Genomic DNA, 24579 nt, shown 5'->3' with positions numbered 1-24579 from the left:
CCCTGTAATTCACTGAATTCTTTCCATTCATTTCACTGAGTTTTGAGTCAGGCCTGAGGGTGGCAAATAGGATACCAAAGGAAGAAAGTCTAAGGAGTATTAAGAACAAGAAAGGAGCTGGTGTGGCAGCTGCTGTAATAAAATACAAATCCTGTATTTTACAAAATAGAATACTTGCAGGAAATATCTACTGTACATGGTAAAAAAATTACTTGTAAGGCTAGGTTAGTTTTTCCCTTATTCATCATTAGGAAAAAAATAGAAGAAAAAAGAGCTTCAAAATTCTTTATTCTTCTTTTAAATTGACTTTTTCTGGTAAACTATAAAGTAGCTATGCTAGCCTGCTGAATCAGGATTTTCACATTAAATCCACCCTCAACGGAGTCTGAGTGCCCTTCTATAGTAACCAGATAAAACTCTGCTCAAATCCTGGCATAGGTTTAACTGTGCCACTGCAAGGACAAATTCCAAGAAGCACAGGCAAAGGCATGACCAGCATACTGAGAGCAGGAGAACCCTTAAAGGCAACAGCTATATGGGACAAGGAAGAAACAAAGAATGAAGACGACTGCTGGACCAGGATCAAACCTGAATACTGCTCTTGGCTTTTCCACTGAACTTAGATCAGTCACTTCACCTCCCTGTGTGCCTACCTCATCCCTCTTTTGCCTTGTCTCCTGCCTACATACTCAACTCCCCGTCAGAGGCTGTCTTGCCATACAGTTAATACATTATCTACCATCTCCAAGCCTGAACTGTGCCTAGCTGGGGCTACCTATACCCCTATCTTTTTGGCTAAGCAGTTGGTCTAAGATCACATCTCTGGAAGAGGAGGTAAGAGAAAGATAGACACATGACTTTATTTTAGGGCAATTCAAGTTTGGGGGGAGGGAATGGGTGTCCAGTGATATTTGCGTGTTCGATTTCAGAGTTTGCCCAGACCACTTGCAGGGTTAGGGAAGCTCAGTTCACTTCATTGCGACTGCCTGAACAAAATTTTGCAAAGCTAATAAATACTATTTACAACAGTAACAGGAAGATGGCAAGGAAAAGAAAACAGGACAATCTGAGACCGGGTCTACATAAGAAATTCCATCAACGCATCTAGAAGCCAATAAATTAAATCCATATGGTCCTCTCAGGAGGCACTTCTGGTTTAAGCTTTACATTGATTTAGTTTGTTGGGAAGGAACTGATTTAAGCTAAACAGATTAGCCTTAAGCAGACTAAAGGACATCCATCCAAAACATTGCATAAATTTAACAAAACCTGCTTTCTAAACAGATTTAGTTAAACTAATGTAATTCTCCCACACAAAGTGTGACAAGATAGGAACTGATCTTTGCTTGAATTCCACAAGAGTGGAAGCAGTAGGGAAGCTTTCCAAGACTGCTTTCAACCCAGAGAGAAACCTACCCCACTAAATGATAAAGAGGCTGGAGGCGAGAAGAGAAAGAGCTAGGGGAGGACAATTCAGCAGCATCATTGCCCACCCCTCTCCTGCCTGTGATGTTAACTCAGCAGTATTAGGGCCCTTTCTTGTCCCTTCAGAAGCAGGCTACACACATGCTTCTCAATCCCCCCAAAAGGCTCACGTGCTGTAGGCCAGTAGGCATGGAGCAGTGGCTAGATTCTGAGCAGCATCATGCTGCATCTCCTCTTTCTCTCAATTACCTTCTCCCAAGAAACCTATCACGAACATGCTCCCATTGGTTTTGCATATTTCACTCTTCTACAGAACGTCTTTATGCTCAGATTAGGATGTGTGCATGCAGGCACATACACACCCACCAGTCACCGGCACGCTGCTGGCATCATGTGCCATCATAATTCAATCCTGCCCTTGCACTATTAGACAGGAAAGGAATAAAAGCAAAGACAGGGACTGTGTGTGAAGTGAGGAAGGGAGTTACAAAGGCAAGAGATCCCATCTGCAGTCACAGCCTCACCAGTCAATGCAGAAGTTAAACTCCCTCTTTTTTGTGCTTTGGTTCACTGAGGATGACAAGTCAGGGGGACTTTGGTTGAAAATATGTGGGAAAGAGGGAAGTCAAGAAAAAAGGCCTTTTTTCATTTTTAGGAGGTGGCATTGACTCTTCTATCTATTTCAATTATCTTCAGTGTTTCATTTCCTTCTAGTTCGGAGCTGACTCTGTAAGGAACAAAAAAACCAAAACAACAAAGATTAACGCTAACAGTTAGTAATTTTTAAAAGTGCATATCCTGCTTAAATTGGCTAATGCTAAAAAGACACTCAGTATTTACCAGGTACTTGTCAGTTGAAGTATAGTAACACACTGAATTAGTCATGTCTTTGGCTCTAGGTTTAACTTTGACACAAGTGCTCAGAAGGCATGCTTGGGGTGATATGACTCAACCTAGCCCTAAGAATAGCATGCTTCCAAACAAAATCCCTCTATCCACTGTGTAGTGTGCTTGCTACTACTGCTCGTTAGCAGAGACCAAGACCTGGGCCAACAGGACAGTGGCAGGACAACAAAAGATACAGTGGAAAGAAAACTGCACACACATATTTAAATCAGTGAATGTCTCTCTTTTCAGAGGCACTTACATTTATGCTAAAAAAAAAAAAAATTACAAAGGAACTCTGTGTTAAGTAGTACGATAACTTTACAGGTCTGTCTCTTAAGACTGAGTCCTGCAAACTTTCCACGATAATGCTTTAGTAAGATCACTGCTGTGAGAAGCTCCAACTCTTCACACCCTAACCTCATAGAAAGCCCAGTGAGTCACTGCCTCACACTTCCACCCAACTGGCAAAAGTTTATTCCTTTAGGAGACACAGAAGTGCTTAAAGAAGTGGGTAGGCACAACTAACAGCCTTACAGGGGTTAGGTTTCTGGCAGAAGCCCTTAGTTCGGTAACTGTATTACTACAACATTGCTGCAACCACTTCTCCAGAGTAACAACAACTTTGCCTATAAGCTCTCCAGATAGAGACCAAATTCTTACTTCATGTTTCACAGTGCCCAGCATATCTGAGCCCCTAGTCTTACTGCTGGCCTCCAGGCACAAATGACAGTGACGCCAAACACCCATATGAAAAGCAGCCCACCCTGCACTCACCTGTGCTGCTGCAGGCCCAGCAGCACCGATTTCTCTAGCCTCGTCTCGTTGGCTATTGTGAACTGCATGATATCATCCTGCTGTGTCCCTGGCATGGCTTCCAGGGACAGCGCTGTGTACTTGGAGGTGTCTGCTTGTCTGTCATTGCGATCTGCGAAGGAGATAGGGCTTGACGACTCCTCCAGTTGGTGAGGCTCTTCATAAATTAGCAGACTCCTTGACCTCACTGCACGCAAAGACAGAAGGCAAAAAGAGATGAGAAACAAGCAGCTCAGAGAAGAGCCCTGGTCATTTCAGGAAATGGAAACTGTCAGAGCAAAACTAAAGCTGCAGTAGTCTTTTCTTTACATAGTGATTAACTGGTAATTTAGTAGATGAGGAAAGATACCACAGCAATGGTCCAGGTAGGGGTCAAAAAGCTCTGAATTATTCACAAAACAAGAACAAAATGAAACAATCACTTTGATAATACAAGTTGAAAGCAACTGGTTCATTATGGGTATATAATACTAACAGTTTCCCACTCAGTCCTTGCACTCTTTGTTGACACTGGCAAATGACACACCAGCTGATATCAGTTGCGTGTTTTAATAGTGCGAACATTTGCTACTGAGTAGAAATCCTGCTACCTTTTTACAGACCACTAGCTTTAGTTCCACAAACAGAAACAAAACTGCTTTAAACAGAAGTACCAAGCAAGCTAGTGGGGAAAGGCTTTGCCCACGTCTATGAAGTCTTCTGCCATCAGAACAGCTTGCCAAGCTATCCTTTGAAAGACGCAGGTATATCAAGAAATGGCCTGCTAAAGAGCAGAAAAGCAAGAGGTGCTTGAGGAGGGGGTTAGGGATGGGGGTGGAAAACAAGTGCCGAAGCCCAGCCAAGCAGGGAGCAAGGCTGAGATAGTTGTCACTTACCAATGGAGTCTGTGTAGGACTCTGGCGAGGAATGCTGCCTGGGCAACACCATCTTTGTAGCAGAAGAATATGGCCCATAGCTCTGAGAAAAGCTGCCAAAAACTACTGCAAAGCACAGCACCAACATCTGGCAAAGGGAGGATGCAGAAGAGGTAAGTGGACTAGCTCTTGGCCCACACGTGCACATCAAAACTAAGAATCAACACAGAGCAGACCTGATACTTTTTCAAAACAAATCATTTGAGGCTATTTTCATCACTACATACAGTGTCTCTTAGCAAGCGCATGTATACAATAACAATTCAGTGTTTTATAGAGCAGATTTCAACGCTGGAATTTGTTTTCAATGTCTGCCACCATTTTGGCCTGTAGCCTTATTTACTCCCGAAGCTGAAAAGCAGACACAACCACCATGTGTGTTTTACAGATGCTGGTGGGAATTTCCAAGGTTATTTCTGCTGCTGGCCCCAGTCTTGCTTTGAAGTGACAGAGAGGATGGCAGACTAGGAGAACAACTTAGGCCTTCAAAATAATTTCCATCAATTTATAGCACTAGTATAAAAGGAACTTGCTGGCTGAGCATAAGAAGGAAAAAGGGAAAACTTTCATTCTAATCCTTCTCTTACCCTGACTACTGTTACTGAAATAGGCCAGAGGTAGATTTGCAGCCTTAATCATATTTTTATTTGAATAAGCAAGTTTATTTTTACTGGTATCAAAAGAATCAGCCATCAAAGGTTACCCCTGTTTCCATTTTACAACTCTAGATACCATTTCTCACATACAACATTGTAGGAAATAATAAAACAGGTCACTCAGAGGAGCAGTGCTCCTTCTTTCATCACTACAGCATCCAATCAAAAGCACAGGCCCAGCCTCCTCCAGAATTTAATGCCTTCCCACAACCATTAATCTTCATCAACCAGGAGTCTCACCTACCTCAAAATTAATTGTCAAATTTTGAAGAGAAGTTTCCCAAGCTGAGAATTTGCAAGTGAGGGGCTTCGCAGAACAAGGCATGTGCCTTTGAACACAGGAAAGAGATTCTCATTCCCCTACAATTCCCAGCTTTAGGGACACTCACCATAAGACAGGTCCCTGTCTGTGTGCTAGCTGCCTTACATGACCGGGACACTTTCCCAGCAACCATGGCTTGGAGTCTCTGCAACTGCTGCAGAAGTGTTCTGGAAAGCAAAGACAACAGACAAGCATCAAATGCATGATCTGCTTACTGGATAAACAGCTTTTTGCTTCAAGTTCCACACCTGGCAATAATACAGCATTTATGACAGGGTACAGATCATTGAAGTCCTCTCCTTGAAGTTAGTAGCAAGGAATGTTTTAAGTTTTACAAGATTTTTCATATATTAGCACTGGACCATTCAAAAAGATTTTTTGGCTTTCCCTCAACTGATGTCCCAGAACAATTACCTCTTCAGCACTTTCAGAAGGCTCTTATAAATAAAAACTGTATTTTCAGTGTTTCTACAAGAAAACAAATCTGGTAAGTGTGCAAACAACTGAAACTGCTTTACGTGCAAGTGACTAGATGCATATACAACCTGGTTCTGTGTCATGAATTCAGCAGGAGTTTCACCATTATGTGAAAAGGTGCAGAACTAAGTTTGTAACTGCTCTAATTGGTGGTAGAGGTATACAGCTACCTCCTTTTTCTGAAAACCTGCTGTACAGTGATTTGGATCACATGCTGGACCATTTTCAAAGAGAAGGTCTTAAAGCTAGACATAGGCACAGACTTAATTTCTCATAAATTAATTTATTAAATAAAGCACTTTATTGCCATTTGCTAAATCCTCCAGGAGTTGATAAAAATCACAGATGCTTGAAGTGGCTACTCTGACTGTGTATTTCAGAAGTCCCAACCACAACGGCCGTTCTGTTCTGGCTGGAGTCAACAGTCCCAGACCAGGAAGGTATTCTGTCTTTCTGGCTGTTTTTCTTTTGCTGTCTCATCGTCAATTACTACAGTTAGGAAACTAGCAATTTACATGGGTAATTATCGCAAAGAATGATTGATATAGGGTTTTCACAGCAGTTTTCATTTTGTTTTCATTAAAGCTTTTTAACAGACAAGGAGTAATCCAAATACTTGCCCTTAACACAGTCAAATATAGTACAATTTTGCATCAGGATGTTAACTTTGCTATTTGTTTCCAGTTTTACTTTTCATTTCTCCTGTAAGTCTCACAACCTATTGCGGAGGGTAACCCCCACAAAACTCCAGGCAACAGCTTTGGAGGCTGTGACATCAAACACTAAAGCAAGATGCAAGGTTAGGATGTCAGAGAAAATAGGAGGATTATTTTAAGATCAAACTGGCTAAAAGCTAATTGTAGGACAGACCCAGAGGTGCCTTCACAGCTCAATATACACTTGTCTGCCTATTATTATAGATTTTTTTAATCATCAATGCTCATTGCTAATTAGGGTTTAATGAATTCAAGGACTTCAGGAAAGCTTTCTGAAATGAGCACAAGGCATGCTCACAGCACAGATTTATCTGGGCCAGCAGATCCTTCTCAACTTATTAAGGAATGATGTCTTGCATGCTCTTGAGAGCATGGTTTATTCTGCAACTCAATATTTAAAAAAAGAAAGTGATTTGTCTATTTCAGTACTTTATTCACTATTAGAGCGACCACAGGCAAATTAAGAGACGAAAACACTGTCCATCACGTAAATGAGACCATCCTAATTCCCTGCTCCCTTCTGCATCTTTTCCCAATTCCTCCTCCCATCCGCTACATGTCATAGGGTTCACAAAGACTTGTGTACAGTATATATCATTTTCTGGCACAGAACGTGCTGCATGCAGTATTCCCACCATATGCCACCAGCTACGCTATACAGCAATGCCTTTTTAACCCTGCAATTTCTGTGCTATTATAGAAGACTAAATTTTCCCCCTGTTTCAGGCCTGAGTCACTGGGCTCGGCAGAGAACAGCTCTGTGGAGTGAGGAGGAAGGAGCTCTCCTCCTCCCCAGCTCGGGGGCTGGCAGCAGCAGCAGCCTTGAAATGCTGATCGCTCTTGCCACTTTTTGCAGAGGCGTCAGCGAGAAAACAGCTAATGGCGGGTGAGGAAATCAACAGAGAAGAGGCAATTCTCCTCATTTTGCTCATCTCTGCCTTTTTGTGTCAAATTTAAAAAACCCGCTGGGCAGAGTGGGCCCAGAGAGCTGATTCCAAAACACTCTCTTCTTGGGAAGTATAATTAGGCAGGTATTTTGACGTCTCCTATACACAGAGGAAGATTCATCACCCACCTTATTTACCAACTACCTTCATATAAAATGTCTTTCTCCCCCAAGTCATTTATTTGCTTGAGCAGAGCTACTGTCATCTTCTCAGTGTTGGGAGCTGACAGGCTACAGGTGCATTTTCAAACTGAGAGCAAGAGCCAAGGCAAAAGCAAGAAACAAATCTGTTTGTTCAGAGATGATACCAGTTTATCCTGCCACTGCCAAAATGGGACGCTCCTTGGAGCTTTTATTCTCTATTTGAGTCTGGAATGGTGGAAGACTGGATTCCAAGGTCAAAAGATCTCCTTTCCTATGCAAAAGCTGCCTTTGTCGGTACTGGATGGCTGCAGGGATAATCTGGACTAAGAGAGGGAAAAGAAGCAGCTCTCTGCTCTGTAGAACAGGAACTTAGGTTAAATGAAGATACTCCCGCTAAATAGCAGCAGGAAGGCCATGAATGGTTTAGTGAAACACACTGCCTATGGCTAAATCCTAACAGGAGAAAATACAATCCCAAGGCAGCATGCATAAGGGGATTTGCACCCACAGGGATTATTTTCACTGTGTCTGACACATTTCCCAGTGATATTCAATTAGAGGGTCACCTCCGTAGGAGGTGTGAACGTGCTTTCACGCTTTTCTCTGCCAATAGAAGCACCTCAAAGGAAAGCTGTAAAGTGACTGAAGACTCCTGCTCTCCCTTCCACACACTGCCAGCAAATTCACTTTGTAACTCCTGTGACGTCTTGTTTTTGTGTGCACATTCACGTATTCATCTTCAGAAGAGCCCCTTTCACTACAGAAGTAAGGAACAAGTCAAGGCTTCCGCCCTACCTCCAGTGACACTTTGATTAAAGAGAGAAAACTTGTCATTCCAGGACCTAGCCACCTGGGAGGCTTCCTCAATTCAGTGTTTATGTTTAAAAGCCAACATCGATTTAAACAAAAAAAAGACAGCTTCTAGGGAACACCAAACACTGTTTATTTTGATCAAGATCTTTCAGAGAACTTATCTACTTTGTGAGGAACAAAACCTAATTTTGATAAGGAGAGAGAAAAATTATTCTGGTTTCCAGCTCTACACACAGATTCCTTCTCTGCCTGTCCTATTTGTAGGAAAGAGAGCAAATCCCAAAGTAAGGTTTTCACTGAAAGACCAGAATACCTCAAAGCAGAACAAAATGCACAATTTTTCCTTGTTTGAATTACAAAGAAAAAATCCAACAATTTTTCATTAAAAATGTTTCAGCATAAAAAAATACTGTCCTGCTGCTTTGAAAACAAGGAGTCGCTCGAGGGCTGCCACGCTTTGTCAACTATTATAAGGGTGGTCTGAAATGAAGTGCAAGATATCACATTGCAACTTAAGTCCAGATCCTTCACTCCTTGAAAATGACTTGGTAAAATGACTTTACCAGCCTCAAATAAAGGAGCAGCCAAGCAAATCAGTGAAGTCTGGCAGCTTTGGTGCTGATAAACCCTTGGTGGGTTAGACTGATATGCAACGATCTTTAGATGACTGGGAGTTGTAACAATAGCTTGAGCAGGAGCATGAGAAATGGAAGAACATCCCAGCTGTATTTATAAAGCCACTGCCTTTAAGGTGTCTGTCAGAGTAGAGATCTACACAACTTGCTAGTCATTACTCCATGGGAGCAACTCTAGCAGCTATTTGCATGCATTGTCCATGTGTGACACCCTCAACCACATGCTAATTGGATCATATGTCTATCATTTCTCCAGGAAAAGTGATCATCAATATATTTATAAATACAGACTCAACAGAAGTGAAAAGCAAAAGTACTTCTCATGTGTCATACACAGTACCAGATGTTTCAATACGGTCTTTAAGCCCAAGTAGTCATGGCTCCCAGCTAGACAACGCTGGTGTCAGTGACCGTATTTAAACACCTAGATCATTGACAGTTTCTGCCTCCCCAGTGTCAAAACTTGAATGGATCAAGCTTTCTTGGTGACTAGGACAAGTTAATACAACTCTTGGTGCCAGCTTCTTCTCACACCCTTTGCTTTCTAAGACAGCAGTGCCCCGCATGTTCAGATGCTACTCAAACCAATGAGAGTCTGGCTTACTTGTGGCTACAAGACATAACAGATAAGCATGTGATAATATGCTTCCTTAGTTTTGATAAAGCTGCCTAGAAAGGAACTTGGATGGGTTTCTTTTAAAGGATTGAGTCACATAAATTAGGAGAGGAAACATATGCTAGTGCTGTAATACTAAAGATGCCAAAAATGCTGCAGCCACCCACTCAGAGTAATGTGAATTAAAAACTCCCCTGCATCTTGATCCCCAGGCTCCTGCCTTGTCTTTTAAGATGCATGAATGTCAAGGGAGATGCTTCTGGATGCAAATTTTTGACCACACTTACACCTCTTACATTACATCTTTTCAGACCCAGAATTTCAGGCTAAGAAAGGCTCTCAGGGAAGATTCTTCTAAATTTTTTCATGTTACTGAGAATAATGTAGGAACATTTTTACCAGAAGAAATTCTAGCGTTTCCATGGTTTGGAGCCAGATTTTGAAATGCAAGCAGGGTTTCCCTGAAGTCTTAGGTATGTATCTGTGCAAATGTGTTCTATATATAGACTAACATGCTCTAAAAAACTCATTGCACATACTGAAAGGAAACTCTGCTGTTCAATAGTTGTATGTTTTGGAAATTGCCCTTCAGTTCCTCTCAACTCCAGACAGACTATAAAAACATGACACTGACTGACAGCACATACATGTGCATGAACTTTTAGGTAAGAAGCTATAGCCCAATTTTCCAACAAGATAAAAAATACCCTTTGTCTTCATCTACACTTGAATGCATAAACATTTTTACATGTAATCACAGCTCATATTTTCCTGTTATATTTCTTCCACTCTTAAAATTTTTCACCACAAAAGAACAGCTCTAATGTTTGTAGATCTACTTTTAGATAATACTTTCAACGACATCTTCATTTTTTACTGCATTGAACACTCAAAGTTGCAGTTAAAGTCAACTGGGGCTCTGCTTTGGGCATATTAAATAAGATACATGTGTGTATGACTGTGTGCTAGGTGCTTTGAGAAATGAAGTCCTAAACATATAAATTTGGTCATCCAAGAATAAACTGACACTGCATAATTTTGACCATCACTGCTTTGAACTTTGATTCCTGCCTGTACATAGGAGATGGAAGTACCAACTATAGGATGCTGTGAAGACAAGTTCTGAAACATTTGAACAGTTTCTGGATGCCACATCAAGCCTCTGTGCAAATACCAATGAGGAAACCAGACATTTTGAATTCACCGTAGGAAGTGGATAATGTACATTAAACGAGGGCCTGGAACCATTTTCTGAATGAGACAGTTGCACAATTATACACTATATAAGAAAAGTGGCTCTTCAGGGTTAAGGTGAAAAAACCCATAATGTGGTATGTTACGTAATCCAGGCTTGAAGAAAGCAGGCACTTTTACAAATTTCTCAGTACTTCAATTTGAAGCCTTAACAGATTTTAGATACAGTTTGTATCAAAATAGCCAAAACAGCATCGCCATGAATTACAAGAATTTCTGTGCAGAGGGTCAGGAACATCTGCTTCTCTGCAGGAGATTACAAATCAGTATCAATACTATTGCAGAGGAAAGAAAACAATACAACTCATCCCACATACCCAAAGTACGAAGGATTTGGAGAAAATATCACTTAGCTAAATATTTTTAAAGCATTTAGCATGAAACAATTAAGATAATCAAATAATAGAGAAGATGCCAAAGGTCCCGTCTAAAAGGATGGACTACACCAACAAAGCTGTTCTTATGACCGCATCCACAAAAACTCAGAGATGAAACCAGCTGGCCAAATTTCGCTGAACTGGGGAGAACAACTCTAGGCTTGACAACATGTTGTCCCTGAGTGGTTCATCCACAGCTGCACTTTTCCTTAGAGCAGCTGGCTTCAGCACCTCCTGGGACAGATCCTGGGAGAGAAAATCCTACTCCACACCTACAGAACAATTCCTGGTTCTTTTATGTAAAACCCTAGAGGAAGATACAAGAGGCACAGAAATGGCTTGGCTCTCTTCAAACAAGCAGCAGATGCCTTTAATGCATGAGCAGTGTGTGGGAGACACTCTCCAGCAAATTACAGTGCTACAGGGTCTGGCTCCATGAAATTAGAGATTGGATCAGGAGATTAGAAACAACACATGCCACTCAATTAGCAATACATTGGCTGCCAGACAAGCTCTAGGGCCATTTTCCGTGATTGTGGGTCTTATCTTCAAAACCCACTCTCCTCCCACACTTCAGTGCTACCATCATGTTCAATGGTAATAGTCAACCATCACTACAAATCCCTCTAACTAGAAGGTGTTAATAGCGGGCATATCTAGTACCTACTCATTGGAATTTGCCATCATTAGAGAACACACTGAGCATAAACCATGACTGACACTCCACTCTCAGCTAACATCCAATTAAAAGCTCAGCTATTCAACATTTTCTGCCATGTGTCCTTTGAGAAAGCCACCACTAAGTCACCCATTTCTTCAGAAATGAAGAAACAAGAAGTTGATTTTCTCCCTCCAAATGAAGGAAATTCTGGGGTGTGAGATGGTTAGAAGGGTGCACAATAACTGCAATGACATCTAGTAGTCCAGAAGGAACTAATAATGACTCTTGAGCTTCAGCACTGCAATTTCTGGAAGTGTCATGTTCCAGGTCAAGGTCTCCTGTCAAAACAGTCTTTCAGTAAATAAAGACAATTTGGAGAGTTGGGCTGTAGTTTTTTGTTTGTTATGTATCACTAATTATGTTTCCCTGGGTAGTGGAAGAACTCAAAGAAGAGTGCTAAAAGGTTTCTCAAGCACACCACAGGCTAGGGAGACAGTTTAAGACCTGACATCAAAGCCTCCACGCTTTACATCACACTGCAGTCGCGATAACTGGCCTTCCTCATCTTTCTTTGACATTAACCACATCAGATACAGCTATTGTTCACATTTCAATTGATCTCTTAACTTCCAGATTTTCACTTTTCACTGTAGTATCATGCAGCAGTTTTGTTTTATTCCCTTCATACCTTACCTGTTAGTATTCTCCAGGACTTCAACCTTCTTACGCAGCTCACTGTTTTCATTTGAACAGGTCTCAACTCTGAAGACAGCACAAGGAAAGAAAGAGGAATGTAAAAAATCTGTCATTTATTAAAGAGACTGTAAAAGAAACCAAGCTTGCTTTCACAGAGAGCTCTATGATCTTGCCTACCTTTAACGAAAAGTGACACCTACGAACTTTCATCATAATCTTTAATCATACTTCATAGTGTAAAAGACATTGCAAAAGATAATACTAGCTGTGGAGCACCTGCTTACAGTACTCAACTGCACCCCAGCTGGTGCAGCTCATTCAGGATGGGCTGTAATGACTTTTTGCCCCTTGAAACAGTAACAGCAAAGACCCTGCTCAGACTTCCTCTGTGCATCAGGCCATGGGACAGATACATTAAAAATCACAGAACACGTTTCATTGCTAGGATAAGGGACCAAGCAATTTGGCGAATGCCATGCTTCTGAAATCAGATCTTCAAATTTCAAGCTTATGGAGGCTAATAAACCAGGAGATTAATTCCCAAGAGAGTGCTCATTTCCACACTGCCCCTGGAAAACCCCTAAACTAAAGGAGATTATCATATAACATGCCACATAAGAGGTCCAAGTAAAAATATGGGATGCCTAAAAAGACAAACATGACCATCCATGACCATCCAGAATAGCTTCAAGAAGAAAAAAGCTAAAGTGAAATAGCTTTGATATTTGTTTGCATAGGGTGGAATTTCACAAGAGTAACTCTGAGAAAGCGAGATTTGGCTATAAAGAGATAGGAAGAAAAAAAAGGAAATTACATCAAGGATATCACCAAAGATGGTACAAGGGGTTTAACAGATCCATCTGGTGAAGTGCATAAGAGAAATACTACAATACTTGTCTCCTGGAAGAAAGATTCATTTGGGATATAGACCACCAACTGGGGGTTTGGCTCCTTCTCGCTAAGGGAAGTTGATGGGTCACATGCTGTTTTCCTGAGTCCTGCTTATTTTCCCAGGCAGTCTTGACTCACCCACTTCCTATTTCTGTCTCCATCTGCACTAGAAAACAGAATATATTCACTCTGAATCCACCTTTCCTTGGACACTGCCTACCCACTCGGCCAACAGAGTTGCGTGAGCGGAATGCCAATAGCAGATAGGTCTTGCCTCATTTAAGGTTTAAGGTCTTTGTCGGCATGTTAGCAACGTGTTGCAGGTAGACACAGTTATGAATGGAGCGCCCCAGCATGCGTACAAGCAGAAGCCAGAAGAAGGGCCGTTCTCAGTCATAACCACGAGATGGCAGCTGGCACTCTGTACACGAAACAGTCCCAGCAGCAACAGCTGGATCCCTTCCCAGTCCAGCAACTAGTGCTATTGGCCCGCTTGAAACAGGAAGGAGGCTGGCTTACTTTTTTTCCAGACTGTCCATGTATTCTTTCTTTTTTCTTCTACTTTCCTGGGCAGATATCTAAGGAAAAAGGAAGAAAAACACCAAATATTTGCATAGGAAAAAAAGCATCAGAGATGAATTAATAAACTGGTAAAAAGCCCTGACATTATTAGATCAAGCCTCCATGCTGTTTTCATTTCTATTCCTGGCAAGCAAAGCACTGACTTGGTCTGTTTCCACATTCTGAAGCAAGACTGCTCCTCTCAGTAGCAGACAAAAGATCTTACAGAACTAACCTTAAAAAGTAAATCAGATTAATCTGAAGAGAATATCCTAGGACAAATACTAAAAGATGATCCCAGGACAATGCCCTGCATCTGGGAGAGAAAAAGCCCATGCATGCATTAGAAAGCAGCTTTGTAGAAAAAGACTTGGGGGTCCTGATGAACAAGTCAAACATAAGTCAGCAATGTGCTCCTGTAGCAAAGGCAGCAAAACAGATCAGTGTCTACATTAACAAGATTGTAGCTAGCAGGACAGAAGTGATTCTTCCCCTCTTGCAGAGCCTGCAAGACCACAGTTGAGTACAGCGTACAGTTTGTGGCTCTGAAATAAATACTTTGGATGTACAGAAGCAAGTCCAGAGGAGGGTCACTGCTATAATAAGCGTGCTGGAGCACAGGACATATCAAGAAAGGCAGAGAAAGCTGGGTTTGTTCAGATGTAAGAAGAGAAGGTTAAGGAGGGAATCCTATTGCTGCCTTCAACTATCTTGTGTAGCGAAGATGATGCCAGAGTCTTCTCTGAGGCATACAGCAAAATGGCAAGGGCATCAAATACAAGTTGCAATAAGCAAAATTCCAATTAGATGTTAATAATTTTATATATTTGGTTTTACAACAAGAGTGGCCTAATATGGGAACAGATTCCCCAGAGATGCTGGGGACTCTTCACCCTCTGAGACAGTAAAACGTGACTGGACAAGTCCCTGAGCAACTTGATCTAAGCCAACCCTGCTTTCAGAAAATAAATTACTCTGATTATATGAAAGTGGTACGTAAAATGCACAAGGTCACTTTCAAAAATTTTGAAAAAATATATTACAAGACCAAATTCCAATTCAGTGTAGGCAAATTTACACCTCTATCTGCAAAACCAATAACAGAATGCATTGACCTTTAAAGATGTGCTAATATCGTCTAGAACAAGTGAGCTGGCCAGGTCTGAAAAAAAAATGCTTTCCTCCCTATCACTAGCTCTTCCTCATGTTGGAAGAAAGAAAAGACTTGCAGGGCATTTCACAGCCTTGGTATCAACCATTCATTTAAAGGTCATGGAATTCAGTGATCAAAAGACTAGGGCACTGAAATACACAGATTTTGAAACATGAAACAATGGAAAAGAATACCTTCATCACCATGGAAAGAACACAGAGGTCTTTGCCTACCGTAAGAGTAGGATTGTACTGTTTTTAAAATGGAGCCAAGCAACAGCAACTTGATACCCTGCTTGCTAAATACTCTATTGTTCTTGTGTTCAGGTAAATACCTAGACAGAGGCACACTGTCACAGTGACAGACAATTTCATGGATGTGTTTCGGAACAAAGAAAAACACTTTGTTAAAAGACATCTTACAGCATTCAACAGTAACACAGACAATTACTGCAGAATTGTTGCAGCATTTTTTTAAATGAAGGATGAGTAGGGATTACCCAGCAAAGCTAACTAACATTTACCTTGTTCTTTATTTTCCTGCGTATTTTCTTCAGCACTTTCTCCTCTGCTTTTGTCAGGGGCAGTTTAGTAGGGATTGGGTACCCCTCTGCTATCAGCGTCCTCTTTTCCTCCTCTGTCAGGATGAGTGGGCCGGTCCCCTGTAATTTCTGCAAGTGTCATAGAAATGAAATAATGTAACAGCAAGTGCACAGAGCCCTAGAGAAAAGGGCAGCAGTTCTCCCACTACAGAGAGGACTCTGCCTACTAACACAGCAGCAGCCTCTTGCAGTTGGGAATGTGTGGAAGGGGAAGACCTTTTAGATAGCTTCCATTCAGAGACTGAACCTTTGGAACAGGATTCCCTCAAAAGAGTTGTTCTTGGCCCAGCTCTGCACACACTGAGGCCAAAAGTAAAACTTCCCTTGGCTCAAACAGAGAAAGAGACAAGTGAGAAGCACTATTGAAAATCCCTCACTAAAGATCACCACTTGTTTTCAACAAGACAAGAGGACAGATGCAGATCTACCAGTGACAGGTTAACCCAGCAGGGCTGGACCCTTATGCAAAATACAATCCATGGTGGGAGAAACGTAACAACACTGTTGAATCCTGTCTCAACTTAGAGGAGAGGCACATGCTGTTCTCTGTGGGAAGAGAACAGACCAGCAAGCAAGAATTACTGGATCTGCAGTTTTGACCAGAGATGGGTTTGTCTAAAGAACAACAGAAAGTTAGCAAATCCATGGCAAAACCAGTAATTTAAAAAAAAAAAAAAAGAAAAAAAAAAGAGAGACAGATAGATGATGATGGAAAAAGCCAGCCCAACTTACATGTGGTGCAGTCAGGAGAGGGGAATTGGAGAGCGCTGAAGCTGTGCGTGATGTCACTTTAGCAGTGGCTTGTAGTTGGATTGGGCTTGAAGGTGGGAGTGATCTAGCTGGGCTCTGCCCTCCTTCAGAGTCACTGCCATGGCTGCTGGGAGGGGTTGGAGGCAAATGCAGGGGATCCACTGCTAAACAGCAAGAGAGATATATAACACAAGGTTTTGAGGTGCTAATTTAAATTTCCACTAGAGCTGCCACCACCACCACCGTGTAGTTTCCAAGACTAGGACTCTCTGCTAAAAAGTGGATCAAGCAGAAATGGAAACTTTCAGAGCATGCAGGTCTCCAAAGGAGGAATGAAACGCAGCAGCTATCTTTAGGTTCAACAGACAAAACAGGACTCTGTGCATATGCTCCAGTCATTTCTACCTACACTTCAGCTGCTTCTCCAAATGCTTTGAGGTTTAAATATAGTCCTCCTGTACAAGTCCCCTGTCCCTGGGAAACGACATTAACAGAGGGCTCTGAGCCAACGTGCTTTCTCTCCAAAACCAATAGTCTTTCCTAACTTTGCTGTGGACTAAACAAATCGCCAGTACTTTCCAAGAGAAGGTATCACATCCAAGGTGTTATATGAACAGGGAGGAGAGAAATAATCTCCCTCCTAAGGAACTGGTTTGGCACAACTGGGAGGAAGTGACAACCTAGAGACAGTGAAGGCTTTAATGTACTGATGGAGCAGGAGCAGCATAGGCAACCGGCACAGGAACCTTTCTCACACTGTGCTATCCAGGGCCATAAGCTAACTTCTACTGCACTTGTAGCCAAAAGAACCTGTGCTAGAATTGGCAAGCAAAGTGCTGCTTATGACCAAATGGGTCTGGACCAAGAGAAACAGGGCAATGTCTCACCTATTTGTATTACATGGACAACTTAGCAAATGTCCAAACCAGCCATAACTAAGTCATTTTTCCTCTGAGAAAAATTTACAGCAATGAATATTGGGAGTAGGAAGATACAGGGCTGAATTTGCCACCTTCTACTTCTGTTATACTTTGCAAATTTGAGTTGAAACAATCAAATGGGCGGTGGGGGAGGAAGGAATAAAAATAGTAACAAAAAAAGCTATTATATATGAGATCTTTTTGCCTAGCATTTTAACTCTAGTAATTGCCAGAAGATACATACTTGAAAAACAGCAAGGCCCTTAATCCCACAAATTGAGCAATCGAGTCTACGTCCTGGGCTGAGATATAGCCTCCCTTTTTCCACCTGCTACATCACTTGCTTCTCTCCCTACAGCAGTTTTACTTACCTACACAAATGAATTCACTAACAGAATATCAAGTGTTCCTAACTGAGATGCAGTTATCTGCTCAAATTTCAGCCCAAATATTTGGCTCTTTCAAACTTCCCTTGGGTTGACAGGTTACGTGCCACGTAACTATGTTTAACTTTCAGGGAAGGGATCATTGCTCCTCCTTCCTCATTTATACATTAGTACAAAGGGATCCTGGTGGTTCTTAAAAACTCTACTAAAACGCTACAGACAGACACACCTAACTCATATAAACCCACATCCTTGCTTTTGTATCGGAGGTTAAAACGGTAAAGTTTCCACTTATGCTCTTCATGTTTTCTATGCCTGCACTTTAAGGCTTCAAGCTCTCTCCAGCAACTGTACAATTGTTAGTACGCTACAGACAAAAAAGGCATAATTTTCTTTGTGATGAGCAAGGAAAAAAACCAAACAAAAACCACATAAATGGGTCAGAGAGAGGCTGGCTCTTCAGCAGCCTAAGTTGAATCCCTAGAAGGCAGCAGCTTCAGCCTAAAGATTAACATGGCGAACAAGGAAGCCAAATATTTAATCAGGGTAAAGTACATTCATTGTGCCTTCTGGTCATCTCCCCCTGCATTTTCGGTTGGTAATTAACAGACCTTCCTTAGAAGAGAGGTTCAGGAACTGATCCACTTCATGGGGCTCCAATTTAATCTCTGGAAGAACTTTCTGGCTCAGTGGTTTCATCTAGAAAAGAGAAATTAACCACATGAAAACCCAAAGCAACATCTTAAAAATCTTAATAGAAGGATACAAGGATGACTTCTCCATAAATGGAGAGGTTTCCCTCTCCTCTTGCTCTGCTACAGGCAAAGCTTTAACTGCTTCACACAGTTTGCTAAACCAGGCTACAAAGAATACTGCCCTGACTACTCCCACTGTGGCTTTTCTTGCTACTATATTTAGCTAAATAAAAGATTACGCCTCAGAGATGACATTTCAGACTGAAAGCTAACATGCAACCCACTCAAATTACTTCCCTTAGCAACAGAGCTGCTGCTAGGATTTGCCGGACCACACAGTCTGTTTGAGCAGAAACAGAAACACTCCTGGCAGTGGGGGAAAGCCTGGTCAAGACCATTGTCATCTGGGAGCAAGAGCAAGGTGCCAGTCACTGAGCACCAGGTTATTGGACCCAAGTTCATTTCATGGTGTGGAGGAGCAGGAAAAGAGACAGTCATGGCTGACCGAAGTTTGGAAGACATCTGGCTTGCCCTGTTGACAGGGCTGGGGCACCAGGCTGCTGTTGCCCAGAGTCTGCCTGAATGCTACAGTCTCAGGCTTGAGGAAGTCAGTCTGGCACATCAGCATGCTCACTGCAGCCAAAATCCCTCTCAACAACCTGTGCGATGGTAAGCAAGCCACCAGCTAGTCTCAATATACTCTTTGCAAATCATGGCATCCCAAGCTACAGCAGGACTACGTACCAGGGACAGCACATTCAGACTAGAAGATGATTATTGGAAACTTGTGTTTAATTTTTTCAGTTTCTCACAAAATAATTTCTGTTGCACATATTTCTGATCCACATCCAAGTGGAAACATCTATTTTCAGCATATACTAACTCCACCTGACCTGAACTGACTTTGCACCCTGGGGACTGAGAACACTCCTGCTTCTTCCTCCACTGACAGGGGACTCTGGTGATCCATCAGCTGCTGCAGTTCATTCTCCTTAACTCAACCACAGCCAAACTAAGCCCTTGAGAATGCCCACTGGCTGCTACAGCTGTGGTCAGAAAGGCGTCACAAATGCTCCTTACGAGGCAGGTTGGTGTGGAAGCAGCAGCAGCAGCTCAAAATGTCAAAGCTTCATAGATCTGGCAAAAGTAACTTAGCAGGCAAACAGGGAAACTCTCCAGTCATTTCAAACAAGGAGTCTTGTTCTGATTAGGGGAAGGCACAGCAGCACTAAAGCAAGTTATTATGGAAGACGCTTAGCTTGTCACAGGCTCGATAGGGCAGATAGGTTAGTCAGTTCAGGTGGGACTGGTTCATTAGAAACTGTTTAAGTATGTTCAAAAACGCATGAGCCCCAGGCTTTGGGGCTAGCATAGAAGAGAAAGTTGTGCATCCAACCACTAAAACCTGAAGATACAGATATATGTTTTGAAACACAAGCTCTTACAGCAGCAGTGGGACACCAGCAAACATTAAAGCAGACAGCAATGTGCACCCTGAATTGACAATCTTTGGCACTAAGGAGGCTACGCTGGTATGCAGAGTCTTAGGAGATCTGTAGCTAATTGTGCAGAGAGAACAGAAAGTCTGCATGTACCAGGGCGTCCGTCTGTAGCTCAGGTTGTTCCCCTTCCAGCGACGTGGTCGTGACAGTAAGACTGACTGAGGGAGCAAGGCCTGAGGTCTCACACAACACTGGCTCAGTCTTTATTGCTGCTGGAGTCAGCTCTGTACCCAGACACCATTCCTCATTTTCCAAGTCACCTGCCAGGGAAGGAAATTGGACACCACATGTTTAGGTCAGAGACAGAAAGACTACAAATGAAAATAAAGTCATCCCTCCTCCAGAGAACGGAAACAAACACAGAAGGCATTTCAGCCTATCAACAAAACTCTGTCCTTACTATTCAGCTCTCAGTCAATGCAGACAACCATGCCATTTCAGGGCTGTAACTTAATCCTAGCCCCAGGATACAGAGAGAAGCAGCGAGGAAAGACACAGAGCACTAATCACTGTACATTGCCGAAAGCTGCTAACACATAGCAGAACAAGACTAAACAAGCCATTGGGTAAAGCAGCCAGGGAGCCATGTCCTACACATGCTAATGCCTGCAGACTCAGTTTTAGTCCTCCTTGTAGAGATAGCATTTAGTCAGACTTCTGCTCCTTCTACTGCTTGCAGTCATCAAATAGCCGGAGCAGCGATGTTATGTTTTTAAGAACGAAGGATTTTTCACATTCTCAACTTCAAAATTTTTCCCCCAAGGATTCATTTTGTAAGTATAAAAGAGGATAAAGGCTTTGATGATTTTACAGGAGCACCAGTGCCGTGGTGATGATGCTAATTTCCTCCCCAGAGCCTCTGGAAGTCACAGCACAGGATGCATATTTTGACTGGCAGCAATGAAACATGCATCATGTGTTGGCAGAATTGTCCCCTAGCCCCACTTACAGCAAGCTCACTAATCAGGAGAAAGCCATGCAACTTTTCACTGGATAAAGCTTGAAGGTTTGCCTTGCACTGTCAAGAACTGTAAGAAGGTTGGCGTGGTAAGTTGGTAGCTCCTCATTTCCATTTATGAGGCAGCCACTCTTTGGCTTGCTGAAAAAGGACTTATTCTCCCAGGTCTAAAGTACAATAGAAAATCAAGAACTTGGAAGGACTCAACCTTTAAACAATTCTACAAGGCTATTAACAACCCCACTTTAAAAAAAAAATAAAAAATCAGATGCATTTTTGGCAGTTCCAATTCTGCCTTAAAAAAATTCCCATCCCTATTGCTAGCATTCAGTCATATAAGTTCTTTTCTCTTGCAGCAGAGTACCCTACACCAGCTGTACTGCATCCCAACAGCATACAGTGCAGTCCTCTGCCACAACTCGTCAGTAGTTGCGAGAAGCATGTCCATAAATCAAGGAGCTGGAATCTGAGGCCAAATATACATAAAAGAGTGTTGATCTTTCTTTTAAAGCTTTCTCCTGCTTTCATACAGAGTATTTACTGCATATACGGAATTAAAGCAGAGAGCAAGCACGTACACAGCGTGGCTAGTAAACAGCAACAGAGCTTCAAATTAACTGCATGCTGCATCAGCACCATGGGAGGCAGTCACGGTGCTGTGGCTGTGCCACCAGCAGTCTGCAAGGCTGACACAAGACCCTTACACATCTGAACATATCAAACCGGTGAGATGTCAACAGAGCTCAGCTGCAAACAGCTAACAAAAATAAGAGCACAGTCCCTGTGCTGCCGTCTGCCCTTGCTATTAGACCACACACGCATACGGCACAACGACACTAGGCGCAAGCTGGGTGACTGGAAGAAGGGAGAAGTATGTACATCTCCAGTGCTAGTAATTACTTTGTGGTGGGACCTAACCTCCACCACTGGCAAGGAAGGAGGTAATTTGAGTAAAGACACACCAAGGAATTAAAAATGAAAAATACGTATCCTGTAATCAGAAGCTCAAGAACAGTGAGCCCAGCTCTGCCAAGAGAAGTAACTACAGCAAGGGCTAAACACCATATTTAAGTTTCTGGAGAACTTACTCAAAAAGCTTTCTGGGAAATGCAGAAATAGAAAAATAGAAGTATTTATGAAAAAAAGAGGTAGCATTGTCTAAATATTAACTCAGGAGAGAGGACATTGCTCTCTTTCAACCCTCCCTGAGCCTCTCTACTCACAAACACAAGAGTGTAGCTCCCTCCCTGCTGACTACAATGAAACACTCAGTGGGTCCATGGACTCCCTCTAGTTTGCTGTGTGTGGATCGTTCAGATAAGAGCTTTAAAGTGGTATCTTTGCCTGGAAATCCAGAATCCCTTGGCAAACACAACTTTCAAATGCTTGTTTGGATAACTTCTGCCAAAACCTCACCCCCATTGTGTTGTGCAGAGCCTCCGCTTGCTGCCTCTCACACCTCTGGGTCGAGCTACACAGTGGCAGCGCTATCATCTGTAATCTACTTTAGACTCCCTTTGGGAGGGAAGGCTACATAGAAATGAGAGTTATCAGTGAACCAAGTAATTAGCCCCGAACTTTCTGAGATTTGTACCATCATGCAAGTAGAAGAGAACTCTAGCCATGGGTGCCCAGCGAAACAGGGCATGTCCTCTAAGGCTGTACTGTGTGATGTTTATCACCTCTAATCCCCAGATCCATCACAGGGATTCAGCTGCTGTAAGACAACAAGATACACTGGCCTTCAGCCAGTTATTTTACTTTCCTGGAACCTGACTTTGCTGATTAACCTGACATCCCTGACATCAACACTTAGATTCGCACAAACTGTTTGGAGTTATTCTAGGCTTTAAAGCCAGTCTAACCAGTTCATAGGGTTACAGATGGTTTTCAGAGACAGCAACACGCTGCATTTAACACTGAGATATCTTTGAAGAACTGCGTCTAACACTTCTTTGTCATTGCCTCTTATGATGCATGGTGACAGCTGTCATTCCAGATGAACAACCCTGTGTAAAGAAGGGACGGAGCAACACCCTGGTCAAATCCTACCTTGATACTCCCCTCTCCCCACTTCTCCCAAGTCCCTGTTACACATTCACTATCATGGTCAGTGCTGTGGAACGAGTTACTTCCTTTGACACATTGCAGCTTCTGAACTCAGCAGTGATCTCTCATCTGCTCCAAGAGAGCTGCAAGGACATTTCCTACTTTCCTTTCTCCTCTTCCTGAGCACAGAGGGTTGACATTACCTGAAAATCATTCTTAGTTTATTCTTGTAATAGCCCCTAAGCACCTCAGTCTACTTGGCCAAGTGCTGTACTAGCAGAACAATGCCCCAATGAGAATGCTGCATAAAACCAGACAAATTAGGGGGAAAACTGAGCAGGCTACAGAATACTGGTTATACTGAGAGGCATGGCACACTCTCCAAGACAACCGGATTTCTGATGGAGGGGAATGAAGAATCATGAGAGGTCTTGTGGAATTATGAGAACAAGCAAGAAGGTGCACATGAAATACTGAAATGAAAGAGCGATGGAGGCTGGCTCAAGGGACCCACTGGAGGGAAAGGGAGGTGTCTTCTCCAAACCAAGCAAGACATGCTGTGGAAAAAGAGTAGATGACTGGTGTCAAGAAATTAAAGGTGAGTGTTTATATTTGACATGATCCAGGAGGTACATGTGAACTATTGAAACAGAGTCCAAAACAAAAGGCTGAGAAATTGATCTTGATGATGGTATTCTAGATGGATATGAATAGGGCAACAACGCATTGCTAAGGTGAGACAAAATACGCTGCAAACCATTCAGATATAAAGAGAATAAAGCATGAACAAGAGATTTAGCTATTCAAATGGCTAGGAAAATCCGTATCTTAAAGATGGTCACTTTGGCTGTTACAAATCTCTTCCCAGGCCTCAAAATCCTGACTCCAAAGTTCACTGTTGAACAAATGATACCAGCTGCTTTACCCCCGCTGAAACTTCCTGTGAACTTCAGAGCTCTATCGTGCAGTGACTCTTTAGATGAGAAGCACTCCCCTTCACCTACCCTTTCATAAGTCCATGAAAGCTAGGCATTTTGGCACATGAAATGTGTCATTTAAGGAGTCTACATAGTACTTGGCAAAATCGCAGCTAACGCTTCTATGTGCGACGCACTAACACTGTTAAATTCCACATATGGACTATGTTAACTGAACATTACTGCTGAAAAGTACTCAGGTATTAACCAATACCTATGAAGGTTTAATTCAGTGTACTTTTGCTGATTATACACACTTAAAAATAGAATGTTTTAATAATGTGCTCAATTTCTCTGCAGAACCTGTGCCTTACCCAACATTTAGAATGCATGGCGCTCCCCTAACTGAGAAGCTATACCATGTTTTGTTAGTCTTACTGTTTCATGCACAGCCTCACCTCTCCTTTACCAAATACAATTCAAATTCTGTTCCCACAGAACTGTTTAATTCCCTCCTAGGGCACAATCAAAACACCTCACCAACCTGAATTAATTTCCACAGCGGTCCTGAAAATTCAAGTGAGCCATGGAGAGATCAAGGCCAAAAAGTATCTAGTATTTTAAAATGGCCAACTGGAGACAACTGGAATTGGATTTTTCAGATGATTTAGCACTGTTATTATACTTTATCAAAACGCAGTATGCATTGAGTTTTCAGGTGCGGCCACTTCTGCAAGTTAAACATTGGAGTTTCAAATCCAGCATCCAAAAAACCCATTCATCACAGCAACCCAGAGTTTGTGACACATGGATCTAAGATCTTATCTTTTGTGTCCAAGACTA

At 42.3% G+C, this 24579-nt stretch overlaps 1 protein-coding gene across 1 annotated transcript in view; it reads right to left on the bottom strand.

Moving 5' to 3' along the window:
* Positions 1–316: 316 nt before the first annotated feature.
* Positions 317–24579, bottom strand: part of CREB3L2 (cAMP responsive element binding protein 3 like 2) — a 79775-nt gene continuing 55512 nt past the window's right edge. The window contains exons 3-14 of the mRNA XM_059816277.1: positions 19900–20072; positions 18993–19000; positions 18227–18300; positions 16820–16822; positions 16292–16473; positions 15482–15628; positions 13764–13822; positions 12351–12419; positions 5086–5185; positions 4002–4128; positions 3088–3313; positions 317–2152 (exon numbers count right to left, since the gene is read on the bottom strand). Of these exons, the coding sequence (XP_059672260.1) occupies positions 2077–2152; positions 3088–3313; positions 4002–4128; positions 5086–5185; positions 12351–12419; positions 13764–13822; positions 15482–15628; positions 16292–16473; positions 16820–16822; positions 18227–18300; positions 18993–19000; positions 19900–20072 (1244 nt within the window). The 3' untranslated portion in view covers positions 317–2076. The remainder of the gene's footprint in view (positions 2153–3087; positions 3314–4001; positions 4129–5085; positions 5186–12350; positions 12420–13763; positions 13823–15481; positions 15629–16291; positions 16474–16819; positions 16823–18226; positions 18301–18992; positions 19001–19899; positions 20073–24579) is intronic.

This window comes from Gavia stellata, chromosome 4 (genome assembly GCF_030936135.1).
Source record: "Gavia stellata isolate bGavSte3 chromosome 4, bGavSte3.hap2, whole genome shotgun sequence".
Classification (NCBI taxonomy): Eukaryota; Metazoa; Chordata; class Aves; order Gaviiformes; family Gaviidae; genus Gavia; species Gavia stellata.
This window is presented reverse-complemented; position numbering and strand designations above follow the sequence as displayed.